The sequence below is a fragment of the Atractosteus spatula genome, chromosome 4 (assembly GCF_055471065.1).
Source record: "Atractosteus spatula isolate fAtrSpa1 chromosome 4, fAtrSpa1.hap1, whole genome shotgun sequence".
Taxonomy (NCBI): domain Eukaryota; kingdom Metazoa; phylum Chordata; class Actinopteri; order Semionotiformes; family Lepisosteidae; genus Atractosteus; species Atractosteus spatula.
The window spans coordinates 69623642-69641310 of NC_142709.1; the positions used below are offsets into that span (position 1 = coordinate 69623642).

At 38.7% G+C, this 17669-nt stretch overlaps 1 protein-coding gene across 1 annotated transcript; it reads left to right on the forward strand.

The window, feature by feature from the left end:
- The first annotated feature begins 557 nt into the window (after positions 1 to 557).
- miso1 (mitochondrial inner membrane subdomain organizer 1) lies at positions 558 to 6680 on the forward strand. The gene is made up of 5 exons (XM_088914844.1): positions 558 to 699; positions 2408 to 2467; positions 3113 to 3266; positions 4443 to 4603; positions 6197 to 6680. Exons 1-5 carry the CDS (start codon positions 577 to 579, stop codon positions 6452 to 6454), a joined length of 756 nt encoding a protein of 251 aa, XP_088770970.1. The 5' UTR covers positions 558 to 576; the 3' UTR covers positions 6455 to 6680.
- Positions 6681 to 17669: the final 10989 nt, after the last annotated feature.

Here is a 17669-nt window from a genome sequence, read left to right on the forward strand (position 1 = left end):
AGGATTACAGATTGAGTAAAGATCTATAAAATGTCTTTCCTTGTGCAACACACTTGATAAAAACAGCATAGGAGAGCAGTAAGGTTGTTTTAGAAAAAAATGCATGTTTAGGAAAGAAAGCTTTCTGTATTTGACAGAATGTAGTAGACATTTTCTATAATTTTGCATATTAGATGAGAAAGCAATATAAAAGGTGACGTTAGAATTTAAGATAAAAAGTACAGAAGACAGTTCTCCAGTCCTGGTCCTGGACAGCCTCAATCCTAGAAGTGGCCTTTAAATAATATAAATAATCCATTTATAAAGACAGGAATTTACTTGTGAACAATTTAGCAGGCGATTTGTTGTTAAATTAAGTAATTTAGCGATCGCCTTTGACCAAAAAGTCTTTACTCCTAATCTCTATGAGGAGCGGTGTGTGTTTTCATAATCTGTAATAATCCCACCAAAATTGAAATGCTCATCAGTGCGATCTGTAGGAAGAACTCGTCGGGGCGAAAGAGGAGGTTTGGACCTCTTGGCGTACCGTACGCGCTGGGCGGAGCCGCTCCTGTAGTTTTTAAATTTGTAAACAACATGCCGGAGGAGCGCCTGGCCGCTGCGGACGAGCATGATGAACCAGACGGAGGGAGCAAACGGACGTCTAACATTGTCGCAAAAATATCTCAGATTGCTGACGATCATCTGACTGTCGTGAGGGTATGAGTTCATATGCTAAAAAATACAGGCGAAGTTAATTAGGTAACATCTCCGTCTCTTGCCTGGAGGAGAACGTTTTCAGCAGCACTTCTTCAGTAATAATGTAGCCCTCAATCAAATCAAGACTAAATAAATTGTGCTGGCAAGTAACGTTTTGGTAACGTATTGTATCCCTATTCAGAAAAAAATAATCAGAGAAAAAAACTCGGGCAGTGTATCATACGTCGAACAATTACGCACATCTTGATCTAATGCTTTCTGAAAGCACAGGTAGTCTGAATGATTTGCTAGTTAGATCCATTAACGATAGAATAAATTAATGACGCTTGACGTTTTACATTCTACCTGAATTTCCGTAATATGCAGTAGATTCAGGTTATCTTGACAATAACGTGGTTCTTGACGTCGCAGTACCGTGTAGTAAAATACGCTGCTGATGATGTTGGGTGGAGAGAAATTAGGTGCTGAATACTGAAACATAACTTAGTTTGGTAGCAGTCCTTACATTTTTATAAATACCAAATTAAATGTATAGTAAGATTGAAAATATATTTCTAGGCACAAGAAATACATTACTGCAGGAAAGATGTATTTCCTGTTGCACTTTAATATTTAATCTATATGTCTTAAGAATTTTCAAGTAAATACAGTTACATATTCCCATTGTGGATAAATGACAAAGAGAGTAACTTAAGACACATTATTACACAATTTTATACTGCAGCTTACCCATAGTTTTTTTAAATAATACATGAGGTTTCCTGAAAAAGTCATTTGACACTAAAAAAACATTTAATGACATGAATATAAAGATGAATGTAGACAAATGCATGTGGGTGGTACTTAATGACTGGAATTCTTTATTAGATTTGTGGAATCTAATTTCCTCCCTAAATTAACATTAAAGACAGAACAACATCACATAGGTATCGCTGTTCAGGATGGAAGCATAGTTAGTCATTTATTTTATCCATCTTATGCTATAGTTCATCATATATGGAGTGGTGGCTCTGTGGCTAAGGATCTTCGGCTGTGGCTGGAAGGTTGCCGGTTCAAATCCCGCAGCCGGCAGAGGAATCCTACTCCGTTGGGCCCCTGAGCAAGGCCCTTAACCCCAACTGCTCCAGGGGCGCCATACAATGGCAGACCCTGCGCTCTGACCCCAGGCTTCTCTCCCTTTCTGTGTGTCTGTGTCTCCATGGAGAAAAGCTGGGGTATGCGAAAAGACGAATTCCTAATGCAAGAAATTGTATAGGGCTAATAAAGAATCATTATTATTATTACATTAACATTACACACACAACACACATTATCAAAAATGTCAGTATCAAATGAGACATAAATTGAAGGATTTCTCAGTCATGAACTCTTACTTGACATTTAAAAAATATTTTTGAACAAATTGATGTATTTGCATTTGGTTAACAATGAACAATGTTCTTTAGAATAGAAAATATGCACAAAAATGCTTACTGGTTTTTATGAAGGATTCTTTTGTTACTTTTGCAATTACAATTTCGCTCATTATAAAATGCAAAGTGTTCACAGAGCAGTATTGTATGTTTAAATAAATGGTTCTTTCTGTGGTAAAGTCTTCTATGAATCACAAAGAAAAAATAATGTACAAAATGATTTTAAATTTAATAGAAAAAGGCTGTTTGTGATTCTGTTTGAGTTTAAAATCACAAAGGTTTTTTTTGCTTTTCAGAACATCAGCACAGGCCTTGCGATAGCTGGAATTATTGTTTTAGCCCGGAGTATTAAACTGGTAAATATTCAAATTTGTCCTGAAGTGCATGGGATGTTTTTTAATGAATACCTAACTCCCATATTGCAAGTTCTTCAAAATGATGTGAACCACAGTAAACATCAAAGAGATTACCTTGTTCGTATTTTTTTACAGCAAAGTGTCAGCCTTTGTTATTAAAATTTTGCAGACTCCCGTTGCTATAATAATTACTGACGGCTTGTTATAATCTGTGTAGAATATAACTATATATTTTTCCTGATATAACTTACTATATATATAACTTTTGTTGAACTGTGTTTTATTACCTGTATGTTAAGTGAGTTAGAAAACAATAGAAAATCCTAAACTAAAGGCACTTAAGGAATTGCTGTATTATTGTTGGAGAAGACAAAGAAGATAGCTTTAATTAGAAGTTATAAAGACCTAAAAATGAATGTTTTGGTAGTTTCATGATATTTTATTTTGTGGATGAATAAGGTACATTTAAATTTATTTACTAGTGTTTTTAATTTTTAATGACTTGTCTGATTCATTATTTTTTGTCTCTGTTTGGGATTAAGTGTTGAGATGTTTCTAAAAACCAGTTTCAGTCATTAATTGATTTACCACACCAAGTTCGGTGTCTCACGAGAAACTCCATCTTCTTCTCTGTTTCCTTTGCAGATCACAAAGTTTGGGGCTGCTGCAGATATACCCGCACGATTTATAGAGAAGAATGTGAGTCTTCGAGGAAAAATTCACCATGTAAAAGACAATAGAATAGAATTGGAACATGTTCCAATTACTGTTCCAGGGATATCTCCTCTGCTCAGGGAAAGTAAGTAAGAGGAGTAAGGGCAATTGAGTTTCTTTCAATGTAAGGAAATTCTTAATGTTAACTTAAATAAAAGGAAATAAAAGTCTGATTTGAAAAGAAAAGCTCAAACAGGAAACAACAGTTAAAACTTACCACATAATTCCATTCTTCTCTGTAGGGTAATATTAAACTGCTAGATCTTGTTTACAACAAAACACAGAAAAGGATTAGTATTTTATTGTTCACATCTTTTTGGATGGTAGTTTTAAAATTGAATATTTTTGTTCTTTGTTATTTGCTTCAAACTATTACTCAAAGGTACCCATTTAGTGCCACAGACCTCATTTTGTTTGAAAGCGTTAATTAAATGTTCAGTATTTGATGATCACTGAACTAAATTTGGTAACTAAATTGAATGGTCAGGCAGTGGAGTGATTAAGAATGAGGTCTTTTCCATTTACAAGATTTCTTCTGAAACCGATGCTTTTCCTTCAACTAACAGGCTTGTAAAAGGTACATTAAAACCTTTTACAAGCCTGTTAGTTGAAGGAAAAGCATCGGTTATTAGGTTACAGTGCACCCACAGGACTACAAACGTTTGCAATCCTAATTTCTTAAAAGTTGCTCACTTGGTTCAATCTGCATTCAGTCTTGACTCTCAGGACTTTTTCAGTTTAGTAATGGGATTAACTTTTGTCCTTGAGCTGGGCTGCCAAAGAGTATTGTGAAATATCACTTCAAATTAAATCACAGTCAGACTTGTATTAGCAAGTGTTTTGTGTTTTTTAGACCATCATTTATTAAGGTCTGACAATGAATGGTGGTCCATTTGGCTTCATAGTGCTTCTAGAAAGTAAAAATGTATTTACCCACATTAAAATAAATATGATGGGAGTTATATGTAACATGCTTCAACTCTTTGAATTCTCAGAACTGCATAAATTATCTAAAATGGGCTTATTAATTATTAGGATATAATATCCTCTTTTTAAAACTATTTGTGGTCATACTTATTATTATATAGCTTATTCTGTATTTAAAATGTAATTGCTAAAGTGTTCTGTATAGATCATTACTTAACAGTTTTAAGTTCTCACTTAAGAATTATTATATTTCTGTAGAATTAGCAGTGATCTACAGTTTGTGACTGATGTTTTTTTAAATCAACTAAATGTAAGGACTTTTTATTTCCTGCAGGACAATCTAAAGCACTCCTGGTGGTTCGGCTGGCAGGAGTTGAACTCACAGAGAATGGACAGATGTGGTTAAAACAACAGCTAAAACCGGCAGAGGTTGTCTGGTTTAAACTTATCAGAAGGGAAAGCAATGCACTCGACTGTCTCGTCTTTGTGAACAGGGTGAGTGAGCAATGATAAACACAACTGACTGTAGAGAGCTCAAAAAAATTACTAGACCCTACAAATATATTTCTTCACCCTGGTGATTTTGCAGTAGACAATCCTCTCTGTGGTTTAAGTCTACCTCCACTTACTGATGTATATTTGAAAGGTCAGCAACAAAACTTGTATAGGAAATGTATTGAACACAAAAAAAGGCTTCAAATAAGAGCTTGTTTAGTTAAGCAGCTAATTGACCTAAGGATCATCCAGCTGTTTATTGAAAGGATCTTTGGCAGCACTATGGCTTGGTAGTTTGTTCCAGTTCAGTTCTCAGTTTAAAATGCACTTTCATGTGGTTTCTGCTTGTGTCGTCTTGTTTGGGTTTCACTGTTTGTTCTAAAGAGGCCCATGAGGTTTAACTTTGCCTGCGCCTTGGAGGAGTTTGAATCAGGTCCCCTCCAGTACAATCAGTGATGTTCTGTACCTTGCTATAGGGAACAACCCCAGTGCCCTCTCCAGAGAGTAGAATCCAGTGCCTTCCTTTTAAGAGGACAAAGCCCAAAAACTGTAAAAGCACAAACTTGTAATAAAGTGTATCACACAGAGATGCGACATCCATAATCAACAGAACGAATATTGAGTCTTATTCTTACCTGCATGTTTTAAGGTTATGTCTGTTGTATACAGGGTCAACTCTGTTGTTGGTATTTAATGCAATTAAATTCTCCTTTTTTACCTTTGTCTGAAGTATTGATCCAGAATACTTTGTTTGGAGTGTGTCAGTTTGGAAATTCCTTTCTAAAAGGTTAAAGGTGCTGTCTAATATACTTTCTGAACCATCATGCTATTCCCAGGAGATGTTTTCATGTACTAATCATGCTGGACCTGCAGTTTGTCAGCATGGTGGCTTTGGTTGTTGCTTATTTAAACAGACTGAACAGAATACTGGAGGTAGTGTCTGAGAGGAGAATGGTGTCCAAACTAGAGGCCATCATGGACAACGTCTCCCAGCCCCCCTATGACAGGCTTGTGAGAATGAAGAGCACGTTCAGCAATAGGCCACGGTGCGACAGGGAGCGCTACAGGAGGTCATTCTTGCCTTCTGCCATAAGACTCTACAACTCGTCCACTGTGTGTCTGGGCAGGGGCAACACTGACATTGACCTGTTTTTGGATGTTTTTGGTTTTGCTTACATCTGGCTTTTCCCATCTACAACTGTTTTTTCTGCAATATATGCCAGAGCAATATATTTATATTTACATTTATAATGTGCAATACAACTTTTTGTGTACTGTTCAGGTTTGTTCTTTGTGTATTCTGGACTGTGAGCAACTCTTCTTAGTGCACTTCTCACTGACTGTACTGACTGTATTGTTTGTACTGTATAGTATTGTATTATTGTATCATTTCTTAACACTGTGCTGTGTTGACTGTGCTAAGCTGCTGTTGCACTGCAATTTCCCACAGGGGATCAATAAAGTATCTTTCTAACTAATCTATCAATCGAATAGCCGACACCATAAGACGTTTTGCTTCCAGTCAGTCGATGTCAGACTTTACGGTTGTGACCTGGATATGTTATCTTCCGGTTTGCCTTCCTTCGCGCGCAGGGCGGCCTGTTCCGCGATGTGTGCCTCAACGAGGAGCTGCTGAGGCAGGGCCTGGGAAGAACGGTGCCCGCAGCCGGCCTCCCGCACGGTTCCCGGCTCTTCTGGCGGGTCCACCGCCGGCTGCTCCGGGCCGAGGGCAAGGCGGAGAAGGCGGGGAGGGGCCTCTGGAAGCGCCGGACACTCTGGGAGCAGATGTCGGACAGCTTAGATCGTTTCAAAATCACGGGACTTCTGAAGAGGCTTTTAAAACGGACATAATGGCGCAGGGGGGTGGGGGTCACCGAGAAAGGGCCGCATCACGATTTGTTTTGCTCGAAAGCTGAGGACGTGGTAATGTACGCGTCAGCCTGTTTCTTTTCTGTTGTCTTTGCACTTTTCATTGCTAATGGATTATGGATGGATGGGAGAAGCAGAGCTTATGGGTCTCTGTGAGGATTGGTAATCGGGCTTTAATTGGTGTAATAAAGAACCTGTATATATCCTGTGAGACTGTGCAGCTTGTTTAATGGTCCCTTGTTTCCTAAGGACACACATTTTTGGCCTTGAATAGTTTCAGAAGTGATGAATGTAAGCCAGGATTATTGCTGTGGGTTTTCATCCATGTGCAGTCCCAACAGAAATCCAGATTGCTGACCTTTATCTCTTACACACTTGATTGTACTGTAGCCTACCAAGGGATTTATTTCTACAACAGGGAAAAATGTTTTCCTGAGTTTTCTGTTGTTTTTTTTTTTCCGATGGTCATGGCCACACTACACATGTGTCAGTTCCACAGCTCCTGTAGAAATAGTTCTAGGTGGATAGATTTAAAAACCCAATTTTTCTCCATTAACGCCGGCATTTTTTTGTGTTTTAAATGAAGGTGTTGTGAAGTGTTAAAAATGTTTTAACATCTTCCTACTGTGGTTCCTGCTATGGAAAATTATGTCTTTATATACATAAGTCTTATTAATTCCTGTGGTCCATTCAGTTTCTGGCAGCGCTCCTGGAACCCTAATCTTTTCTCCTTTTCTTATGTGAGTGTTGAGGACTGGGTGTTGCTTTGTTGCGATGATGTGCTGTGAAACTATAAGTGCCCCCACTGAGCTCAGTGACAAAAACCATAGTTTCCATGGCAGCACCAAATCCAAAAGCTGAGGCACATCAAAAGGTGAAACCCAGGATTCTTTTTTGAGGACTCAAACAACAATGCATTGATAAAAAAATACATAGCCAAAATTCTAATCAGTTTAGAACACAACTTCATGAAAAGTAGAATGTCTCATAATCATATGAACTATATACAAAAGATGCATTTCAGAAAGAAATAAGGGTTGGGAACTGTTTACCTAATTGTTCAATTATTTTCTGGATTTGACAATATTAAAATTGCTACATGGATTCAAACACTATACTTTCATACAGTAATGCGGCAGATATTTACTGTTCTATAAAATTGTTCATGAAGATGTGCATGAAGCATGATTTTGATTTATTTATTTAAACTTTGCACCATATAGTTGACATATATGCACATAATATACAGTCTGTTTGTTTATAGACATTATAAAGAGACTGTATTTGCATTCATACTATATATTGTTTTGTCACACTGCAGTAAATGTCACACTGATTGCATTATCATTATTAGAAACATGTCTTCCTCTGGGGATGGTAAATTTGAAGTCAAACTGTGCTTTGTGTTTTGTGGGCTGTAATGAGTTACCCCAGGAATAAGCATCAACAGAATTGCCTTGCAGTTCAACAGCTGGCTTCTCGGAGTCCATTGTGACCAATCCAGCAGTACATTTCTTAAAAGATAAAAAAAAACAATAATCAGGCCTTATTGATTCACTCTAAAACAGAACGACCTGAATTGAATAGTCATTGTTCAAATATACTTGGCATTTTATTTTGTTGACTAGCAAATTGTATTTTTAGATTGAATTCTGTCAGTTCTGGGTTTGAAGTTGCACGTATTGGTGTGTCTTTGCTAAGCCAGAGAAGTCAGCCCTGCACCTGAATCCCATGACTGTAGGACCTACTGCTCAACAAGACAGGTTCTTGTCTAACAAGACAGGTCCTTATCTGTGGACATGGCCTGTGCCAATCCGATTTAATCTACCCTGAAATCACGTTCCAGCTTTCCATGCAGGACTCATTGCGTTGGAGAGAAATTAAAACAGCACATAAAGACTTGGAAACCTGTGAGATGCAGCGCTCTTGCTCCGTGCTTTTCTCTCACAATCCGACCTGCTGGGCTGGAGCAGGAGTCCGAGGGGGGAGCTGCCCGCGGAGCTATTGAGCAGCGCGCGAAGCTGGAGGCCCAGGGGCTGGGCTCCTCCAGTCCACCGCCGCTCTGAGGCACAGGGCAAGACGTGAAAGAGACGGCTTTGTTGTGCAAATGAAGTGGCCGAGGTTGCGTCTGCGCCTTCCTATTGGATGGGAGTTTGAATTGAAAGGTGAATTAAAAGCTGATTAGTGGGCCTAACAGACTTTGAACTGGCCAACACTGCAGCAGTTGGAAGGGGGGAGGTGGGAGGAAAACTGTGGAGATTCTTGGATGGGGATGTCAGGACTGAGGAGTTTTGAGATGGAGCTCTTAACTGGCCACAGGGGCTTTAGATGAAATGGTTTAAAATGCTTCACGGGTATTTACAATTAATTGTGTAGTCAGGCATTATAAAGTTCATTATAGCAACATTTCAGCTTTCTTTACTCACTAAGGTTGACGTATGAATGGCCACTTTATTTAACTTCTAGCAAAACATTATTATTTGCAGTTCAAGTAGGTAGATGTGTCAGCATGTGTAGGCAGCACAGGAACAAGTAAAGGTTTATTCCATACTGAAAAGAGAAGAAAACAATCACAACGTTTCGGCTGTGGAGCTGCCTTCTTCACACCCGAAGAAGTCTCCACAGCCGAAATGTTGTGTTACTTTTCTTCTCGTTTCAGCATGGAATAAACCTTTGCTTATTCATTTTTATTTGCAGTTTACCAGGTAGTTCAGCTGAGTTGCTCTGCCTCATAAAACCACAATACATGTCAGGGTATTGAACCATATGGGAGTAAAGTAACAAAACCCAGTTAAAAACATCTTTTTATAAGTAAACCTGAGCATGTTTCTTTCCCTTCAGTGTATGCACCATGACTTTATTTCCCAATCTGTGATGAAAAATGGGTTCACAGATGCGGATATTTCACAAAATGTCAGTTTGATTATTGTTATGTGGATGAATCATGAAAGGTGGAGAACTTCGGAAGTATTAGAAAGAAAAATCAGAAGCAAATGCAATCGATCAATCAACAAATAAGAATTTGCTTTTGGCTCCTGGTCTTTTAGTTACCTCACTGAAATTTTAGGACTGGGGTTTATAATTGAATCTGAATTCTAGGGGAGACAGAGTGCATTCAGCGCCATTCCAGGAACTCCATGCCTGGTTTTGGGCCAGTTTCCATCCACGGCCGCAGCGAGTGTTTGAATGAGAAAGTCGTGTAGTGGCGGTAGATGACAAGGTCTCCTAAGGGTGACAATTACTTTTCCCCGAGTGGCCGGGGTCTGTTTGATTTCGATCTGGGAATCACGGAAAGAAGATCAGGAAGAAGATGATGTCCTCCCGTGGAAAAAAGAGCCAGTTTTTAAAATGAGCCGCTGAACAGAGAATCGGGGAAAAAAGTAAGTCCGATGACCCTTTTGTTCGTTGCTCCCAGCAGGTGCACTTGCAAAAAAGTACTTCGATCTGCTTTTTATTTTCAGTGCTTTTCTGTGAAACGGCGTGCATAGCTTCGGGATGGTACGTTTCTTTTGCAAATCATATGGATAAAGCTAGGAGGAACTTTCAACTTGCAGCTACGCTCTTCACGAAGGGGATACAGTTAGTTAAGACACTGATCGTATATTATATCACGGATTACTTCCTTATAGCCACAAAGAATAAAAAAATATCTCTCAGGGCTTTCCTGAATTTTCTTTTTCTTTTCGTTATATCCAAGTGTTTACAAAATACAGAATACTATGAACTGTTTTATTTTAGCATATTAATTTTGGAAATTATTATCTGGTTTTAGTAGAACGTAATTAACACAATATACAGCTTTGCTGATTTTAGTGTTGCTTAACTGAGCGGACTGACACCAATATATAGAGCACATAATGTAGTCTAGATGATTTTGCCGTGAGATTGTAACATTTAAGACCTCACAAACCTCACTCGTGTGAGTGCGGTGGCTCCTTCTGAGTTTCTTTGAAGTTTTGAGTGACGGAGACAGATCTGTCATTATTTGGTTTAACAATGGATTTCTATTTCAATCAGGTCAGAGGCTTTCTCACTAAAATGGAATATCGCTCTGCTCTTTGGGGATATTGATTTAAATAGGGGTCATGTGAATGACAGTGGCTTGCAGTCAAAGACTGAAAGGTGCTCTTTTTGTAACAGCTAGTGTACTATGCTGCCACAAACAACAAAGGAAACTTTTATAGTGCCGGAGAATTATTTGTACAGGTAAATTGATATGAGCTGTTCCAGATGTAGGATGTTCGTTTAGTAAAGAGAAACAAATAAAACCATCTGTTCACTGAACAGTTAAATTAGAATAACCTGTATTATTTCTGCCATTCACTTGCAAGAAAATGCCTACCCCCAGTCTGTATCCAGTTCTGTCTTATCAGGCCCTCCTCCACAGCAGGACCATGAAGAGGAGAAGGTGTAATAAAAAAGCTCATTAGGTTTATAAGATAAGGCTGGCAAGCTCTTTCTTTCAGCCTAGAGTCTCAACAAATAAAATAACTACACTCCTCTGATGTCCCTGGGCTTTTAACATTTGTGTTGTTCAATTCGACAGGCAGTGCTGATCTTCATGGGCGTTTATGTTCGCTGGGATAAGACCTGCAGCTTTATTTCCAATTTAAGAAAAGCAATAAGAGCCATGGCACTCCGGTGTCAGTTAAATCCTCATTTCGCATCGCAGCACAGGGGATGTTTAATGCATATAGCACACACATGCCATTTCCTCTGTTACTGTTTGAAAGTAACTTGTGTGTCATGAGTTAGTAGAGCCCATAGCCGAGGAAGTTGGTGCTTCGGATAAAAAGCTTGCACCTTTTAGGTGATTGTTTTACACTCCAGTCTTTTATGTTGCAGAACAAACATGCACGTATGTGTCATTCAGAAATTTCCTCAGCGTCATGGAAACCCGTCTTCCTTGTACCTCGCTCAGGGTAAAAACAATATCAGCTTGCCCTGGTGTACTGGTGTTGAATTGTATTGGAAACAAGGGTCTTTGTTGCTCTGCATAATGAATTATTTAACTGGATTCTCTGGGGGCAGTGGAAGACATACTTCCTGAACTGAGCTATTATAACCCCAACTGAGTGTATAAAAAAGAAAGCCAGTCTTTTTGGCCCCATCAAGTGGATCTCACTCAGCTTTTACTGTGTACAAACACTTTTGGGAACTGGGTTTTTTTTTTGCACATAAAAGGGCCTTAATTTGACTACGAGACTTGCCCTGCCTCCTCTTACTCCCAAAGTCCCAGTGACATGTGTCCCTATTGGTTCGTAGGGAATTAGTCCTTCTGACCATGTTAGCTTGAAGGTAGATAATGAGATTTACCAACCGTGATGGGGGAGGGAGAGGCGTGACCAGACAGTTTTATGACCGTGAAATCTTGCTGTACAGTTTGGAAATGTTAGCAGAGGCCATCTCCAGAGATCCCTCCATTTTTCGGGACGCTCAGGTTTGCTATTACTGTCTGCTTCTAAGTGTCCTGGTTATATTGTCCCATTAAATAAGAGGCAAAGAAGAAGAAAAAATAATAAAAAGGTGCTGTTCTGCCTGTTGGACATCAAAAGCTATTCTGTCCTGGTGTTGCTACAAGATTTGCTTAGTATAACATATATCTGGAGTGTGAGCAGAATTAATTCATTATTTAAGTGCTGTAGAAGAATATCAAAGCCACTGACAGGTTTCAGTGGACCAGCAAAGCTTTAAGTCTGTTGATAAGTTTAACAAGTACCCAGGCTTTCTACACAGGAAACCTAATCCAGTGCATTTTTGTTTTTTGGGTGTGAAATGACCGGCTCTTGTGCTCTGGTCACTGTGTGTCTGGAGATGTGAAATATCATTCCTGGGGGTCTTTAAAGGGTTTATTGGGGAGTTGCTCTGGAACCCCTGTGGCCTCTCTGGTGGATGAAACTGTCTGTGTATTTGGTTTTATGACCCTCTGGAGTCTTAGCAGGTGATAAATGAAGCCATTGTTTAAACTCTTTGTACCTGACACAATTTTGTTCAGGCAGCAAGTAAAACATTTCCTTTGAGAACAGGGCAACATGCAGATTACTTGCAAACCTTCCTATTTACACAACTGACTGAATGGAATCCAATTAATTAAAATGTCATTTACAAGTAGCTGTTAAAGTGGCAGGAAGTGTAATTACATTTTCCTAAAAGGCTGTAGTGTCATCCCGAGTTTCCTTTTCACCTTTCTAAACCAAATAATAGAGTCTGTGTAAGTTTTACATTAGTTCTTGTGAAGGAGCCTTTCCAAATAAATGACAATTGAATTGCAAGCCAAAGAACAGTGCTAAATTTCATGCCAGGATTTTCCTTTGCAGATTTGTTTTTTAGTTTTCTGATGGTTTATAGTATGTCAAGGATTTAAATGAAATGAATTATGTTGGAGATTAAATTCTTCTTTTCCAGTATTGCCCCTGATTTTGTTTTATTTAAAATAACTTTCAGTCACTCTGCGATCATATTTGCTATCAGTTCAGGCAACGAAAGCATTCTGAACTGCAGAAAGCTGTGGAATTACTTACAGTCGTAGTTATAATGGCTCTTGTGTCTTTTGACGAAGACATAAGTCTCGGGGCCTCCTGAAAGCAGAGCAGCTCTGAAGCAGTCAGAGCAGTCTCTCTAAGGACTTTATTCTATTAAACATGTGTTTTTATTACAAATTGATTTGAGCTCAGAAAAAATCTTGCTGAACCTATTTTACGAACAAAATAGTTTCCCAGCTTCCTTGTGTGAAAACGTCAAGTTCTAGTGAGAATGGTATGTGCTTTATTTTATAACAATGTATGCGAATGACTGAATTTGATGTTATATATGTGATGAAATAATTATTGTTTATAAAACACAGGTCAGAACCCTTCTGCCTGTGCGGTAGAACTCAGAGAAGGGGCTATTGTGGTTGTAAATCTTTGAGACAAGACAACAGCTGGTCTGTGAGAGAAGGTGTGGATGTCACAAAAGACAGGAAAGTGGTTTAGCCTGTAAAACAGCTGAACCTATTAGGTGGAACATTTGGATGAGCATTACTCCATTTCTCCCAGGGGACCCCTGTTTTTCAGAACTATAGCACACAATATTAGAGCCGCCGAGTCCCCAATCCCTAACGGTGCGTTTTTCAGTGCATATTGGGAAGAAATAATAATAAGAGAGAGAACCAATTTCTTAATTGTAACCCAAGTATTAGGAGGTGCTGTGGGCTTTCTCAATCAATTTAGACTGCATTTCAACATCTGTAGCTCTGTATCACCCGATAGTAGTTTAAAAAGATTTTAAAAGAGCCATTAGTAAGTTTTTTCCCTCTTTTCATTTTTTATTTAAAACCCTGCTTTGTTATGATTTGACATTTTGGTGGCATAATTAGATGGGGCTTTAAAGCAGGAGGACTGCATTTTTTTAAATTGATCTTCTGTCCCAGACGTTTACATGATAAATTGAGGATGTATTTCCTTTAAAGATACCATCTTATTAATTCTTAACACTTGCAGGTGTGTGCATGTATTATATATTGCTGCTGTATGAGCCAAATGTTTCGACCAGTCACTATGATGACTATCCTAATTTAGAATGCATTGATTGGGAGAGATAATTGATCTTGTGATCGATTGAACTCCCTTTGTAGAACTGGGGAAGGCCATTGCATCTGCAAAGCTGAGAGCCGTTCGGATCCCTGCTTTTGAATCTCAGAGGGACAGGAAAAATAAGTCTACATTTTTAACACTGTAGTGCTGAAGTGCCAAAAGAGAAAAGAAAAGCTGAAAAGGGACTCTCTGCTGCAGTAACTCCAGGGAAGGGATGGTTATCTGTGTTTGTTTTAGAGCTACAGTAGGTGTGTGTTATTAAAGGTTTGTTTTCAAATCCGTGTCAGATAACAGCGTTTGCCAGTTTGAAAACTCCACTATTTATCTTAGGTCTAAGGGGAAGGAGAACTGAATTTAGTAAACTGCTTTTGATGATAAGCCAAATAATCGGGCCCCCTGCTCTTGCAGGCTTTGGTGCTAAGGGCCCGGCACACCCTGGGTACTTAAAGAAGCTTCAGTGAAGCACACTTTAACGCGGCTGCTGTCGGTTACAAGTCATTAGTCCCCATTGTGCCAGCCTTCCAATGACCCGACGGCAGAGATGTGCTATTGGCGTTTTGCACTCTTTCTTACTTGTTAGGTGCTGTCCAGTCAACTCCAGCTACCCTGAGTTATATTTGACGCAACGACTTTAATCCCTTTAGCCTTCATCACATAGTTGTGCGCCTCATGTTTAAGTTATTAACATCGAACCGGCTTTAGAGTGCGGTATTTAATTATTGATTGCGTGTTAGTGCTCTCAGGCTGGAGGGAACCTGGCAAGTTTGCGAAATGGGTATGAAATGACTGTGAAAAAGGGATAACACCCTGGTCAAAAAGTCTTTATATACACACTTCTGTGAAATATTGTTCGAATTAACGGTTTTGCAAACTAAAAACAATAACAGAGAACAATATTTATTTTTTGCACCATGTTTCTTCAGCTGTAGCTGTCTTAATGAATGCGGCTGTAGTATTTTTACATTTTTACATTGCTCTGTGAGACAAAAAATTCTGGAGAGCCTATTCTTTTTTCCTTTTTCCTTTATTGATTGTTGCTGAATTGTACACATTTAGTTGTGGTTATTTAGGCAACAATTTTCTTCACTCTGTTTGTGTTCTGGATGTTTGCAGTACACTTTGCCTGTCATCATGTCAGTTCAGAAGAATCCAGAGGATTGATGATGTACTTTTTCTACATGTAAACCAACTAGACCATAACAGTGAAATAGCTAATGCTGGAACTTGCTAATTAGAGTTGTCACAGATCACTAGATGTTACACAGTGTTGCCCCTGCCCCTTCCAGCTTTCACACAGCCCTTGGTTTTCATTAGCCCAAAAAGTTGCTGGGGCTGTTTTGTTTGAATTTCAGGAAGTAACTTCAGGTGATGTGAGCAATTCTTCACACTGCAATACCAAAGGCATTCATGGGGAAGAAGACACACAGCATCGAGTCTTCCCTTCATTGTACTTAAAAAAGGTTTCTGTGAGAAGCGCACGTGCTTTTTTTATTTTTAATTTTCTTGTGAAGAATGTGTTTTGAGACACTTGAGAATATATTAGTTATATTAGAAATACGTGAGGTATTAGAAAAGAGTAAGGGCTTAAATTTTGCCTTGAACCTGAAGATTCTGCACTTTATGTTGGTTAAATACTGCAAGAAAAAACCTCCCCGAGAGAGGATTTAGGACTCCAGATCCTTGTTGGACTTTTCATAAACTGAGCCTCATATTGTTAAGAATTGTCTCTAGTTCACACATTTTTGCTTTAATTTAATTTCTCATTTTTGCAATTTTGCCTGGAAATTTTGGTCATCCCCTGGTGTGGGAAGTAGTGTTGGTGGACCAGTAGGAGGCGCTCTTCCCTGTACCAGAACGTCCAATCCAGTGTGGTGACAGAGGACATTGTGCTGTAGGAGATTTTGTCCCTCAGAAGGTACATTAAACTGAGATTCTGGCATAAAAAGACATTAAAGCTCCCATGGATACCGTTAAAGAAAGTGATATTATACGTGGACAAATTTCATCTAGAGCTTTAAATTCCCCCTTAGTTGAGCCAGTGAACAGTTTCTCACTCTTCTGCCTGATCTGTGCTGTTGTGGAATGGCAGCTACCTGCCACCAGGTGGGAACTGTGCTCCTCCTAGTTTATTAGGAGCCCTTTTGGAATGAAAAGTACGCTATTACAAGTTCAAGGAATCATTGCCATGTTAAGTTCTACTTTGAATTTGTTGTTATTTATTGGAGGAACCTATTTTTATACATTTTCATTTTTTAAACCTGCCCAGAAGTGTATTGCTGCTGTTCTTTTTTCATATACCTCTCGTGGCTATGCACATGTGAGTCTTAAAAACATTCTGATGGGTTTTACTGCATAGGCAGTCATAAAATAATACGATTATTGGATGCTGCAAAAAGCTCAAAAGCTGGCAGTGATTTAATTTGTAACGGGAAAGTAAGAAACAGAGAAACTGCATGGTAGTCATTAAAAATCCCAGAGAGAGTAGCTGGACTGGCTACAAATATCTACACAGCTGCTAACAAGTCTTCTTTCTTTTCCTGCTATAATGCAAGACTGTTTTAATTTAGGATAACATCCAATGACATGGTGGAGATGGCTTTTGTAAACCGCCGATATGTACAGAATACTTAAAGTGGAATCTGACCTTTCAGCTTCATACAATATGAAAATGACTGCTGAAATGATTGAAAATTGCCTTCATTTGAAATGAGTGTTTACAAAGGAGCTCTTTCTTGCAGGAAACGGAGAGAACAGCACTGATGGTCAGCAGATTCTGAATAAAAGAAACACAGACGAATAAGATTTGATTAATGTATTTCCATTCAAATACTACAGACTTTGTTGCCAAGGATTTTTCAACTGAATTTCAATTTGCACCTTTTTGTGAGATGAAATTCAAGTCTTTAGCTGTAACAAGATAAATGTTAGTAATTACAGAAGCTTTTTATACCTGCACATTTTGTGGAGACCCTGCTTAATAGAATACATTTATAATGATGGAGCCTAAGCATTTAATTTTCATTTTGAAACTAGTAGCACAAAGATTGTCTAAACATAGTTTATTGTGCTTCTAAACCTAGTAAGCAAAGCCCAGGGTTTGGGTTTGTTTTCTGGCTGTTCTCTCCTGTGTGATCTAATTGTGTTTCAACCATATCGGCCACATTTATCTCTATCAGTCCCCCAGTTTAACAGCCTCAGTGTTTAAAAACTGGACATCAATTTTCCAGCCCTTTGAAGTCTTTCAAATGTAATTGATGTTTTAAGAAGGAGGCAAGGCTCATAAAATATCCTTATAATTTTCCTTCTCTGTGGTTCCTAAAGAGGCACTTGGGGACTTGTTTCTTCTAAGTAAACTGATTTAAAATGAGCTGACACACCACAGACAGTCATCAGGAACTGGAGAGAAAGAGGTTTCTTCAGTCTCACCAGAAGCAGCGCTCTTCTCCTTATCTGTCTCAGAAACGGGGTGCTAATCTGTCTTCTGTCCGCCACTTGGTAGATGAGGTTCAGGACTATTCACGGAATATGACAAAAATAAGAAGTTTGTAACTTGAGATATCTTTTTTTAAGGGTACATTCAAGATCAAGCACAGTGAGATAAAGAACATAAGAAAGGTTTGCAG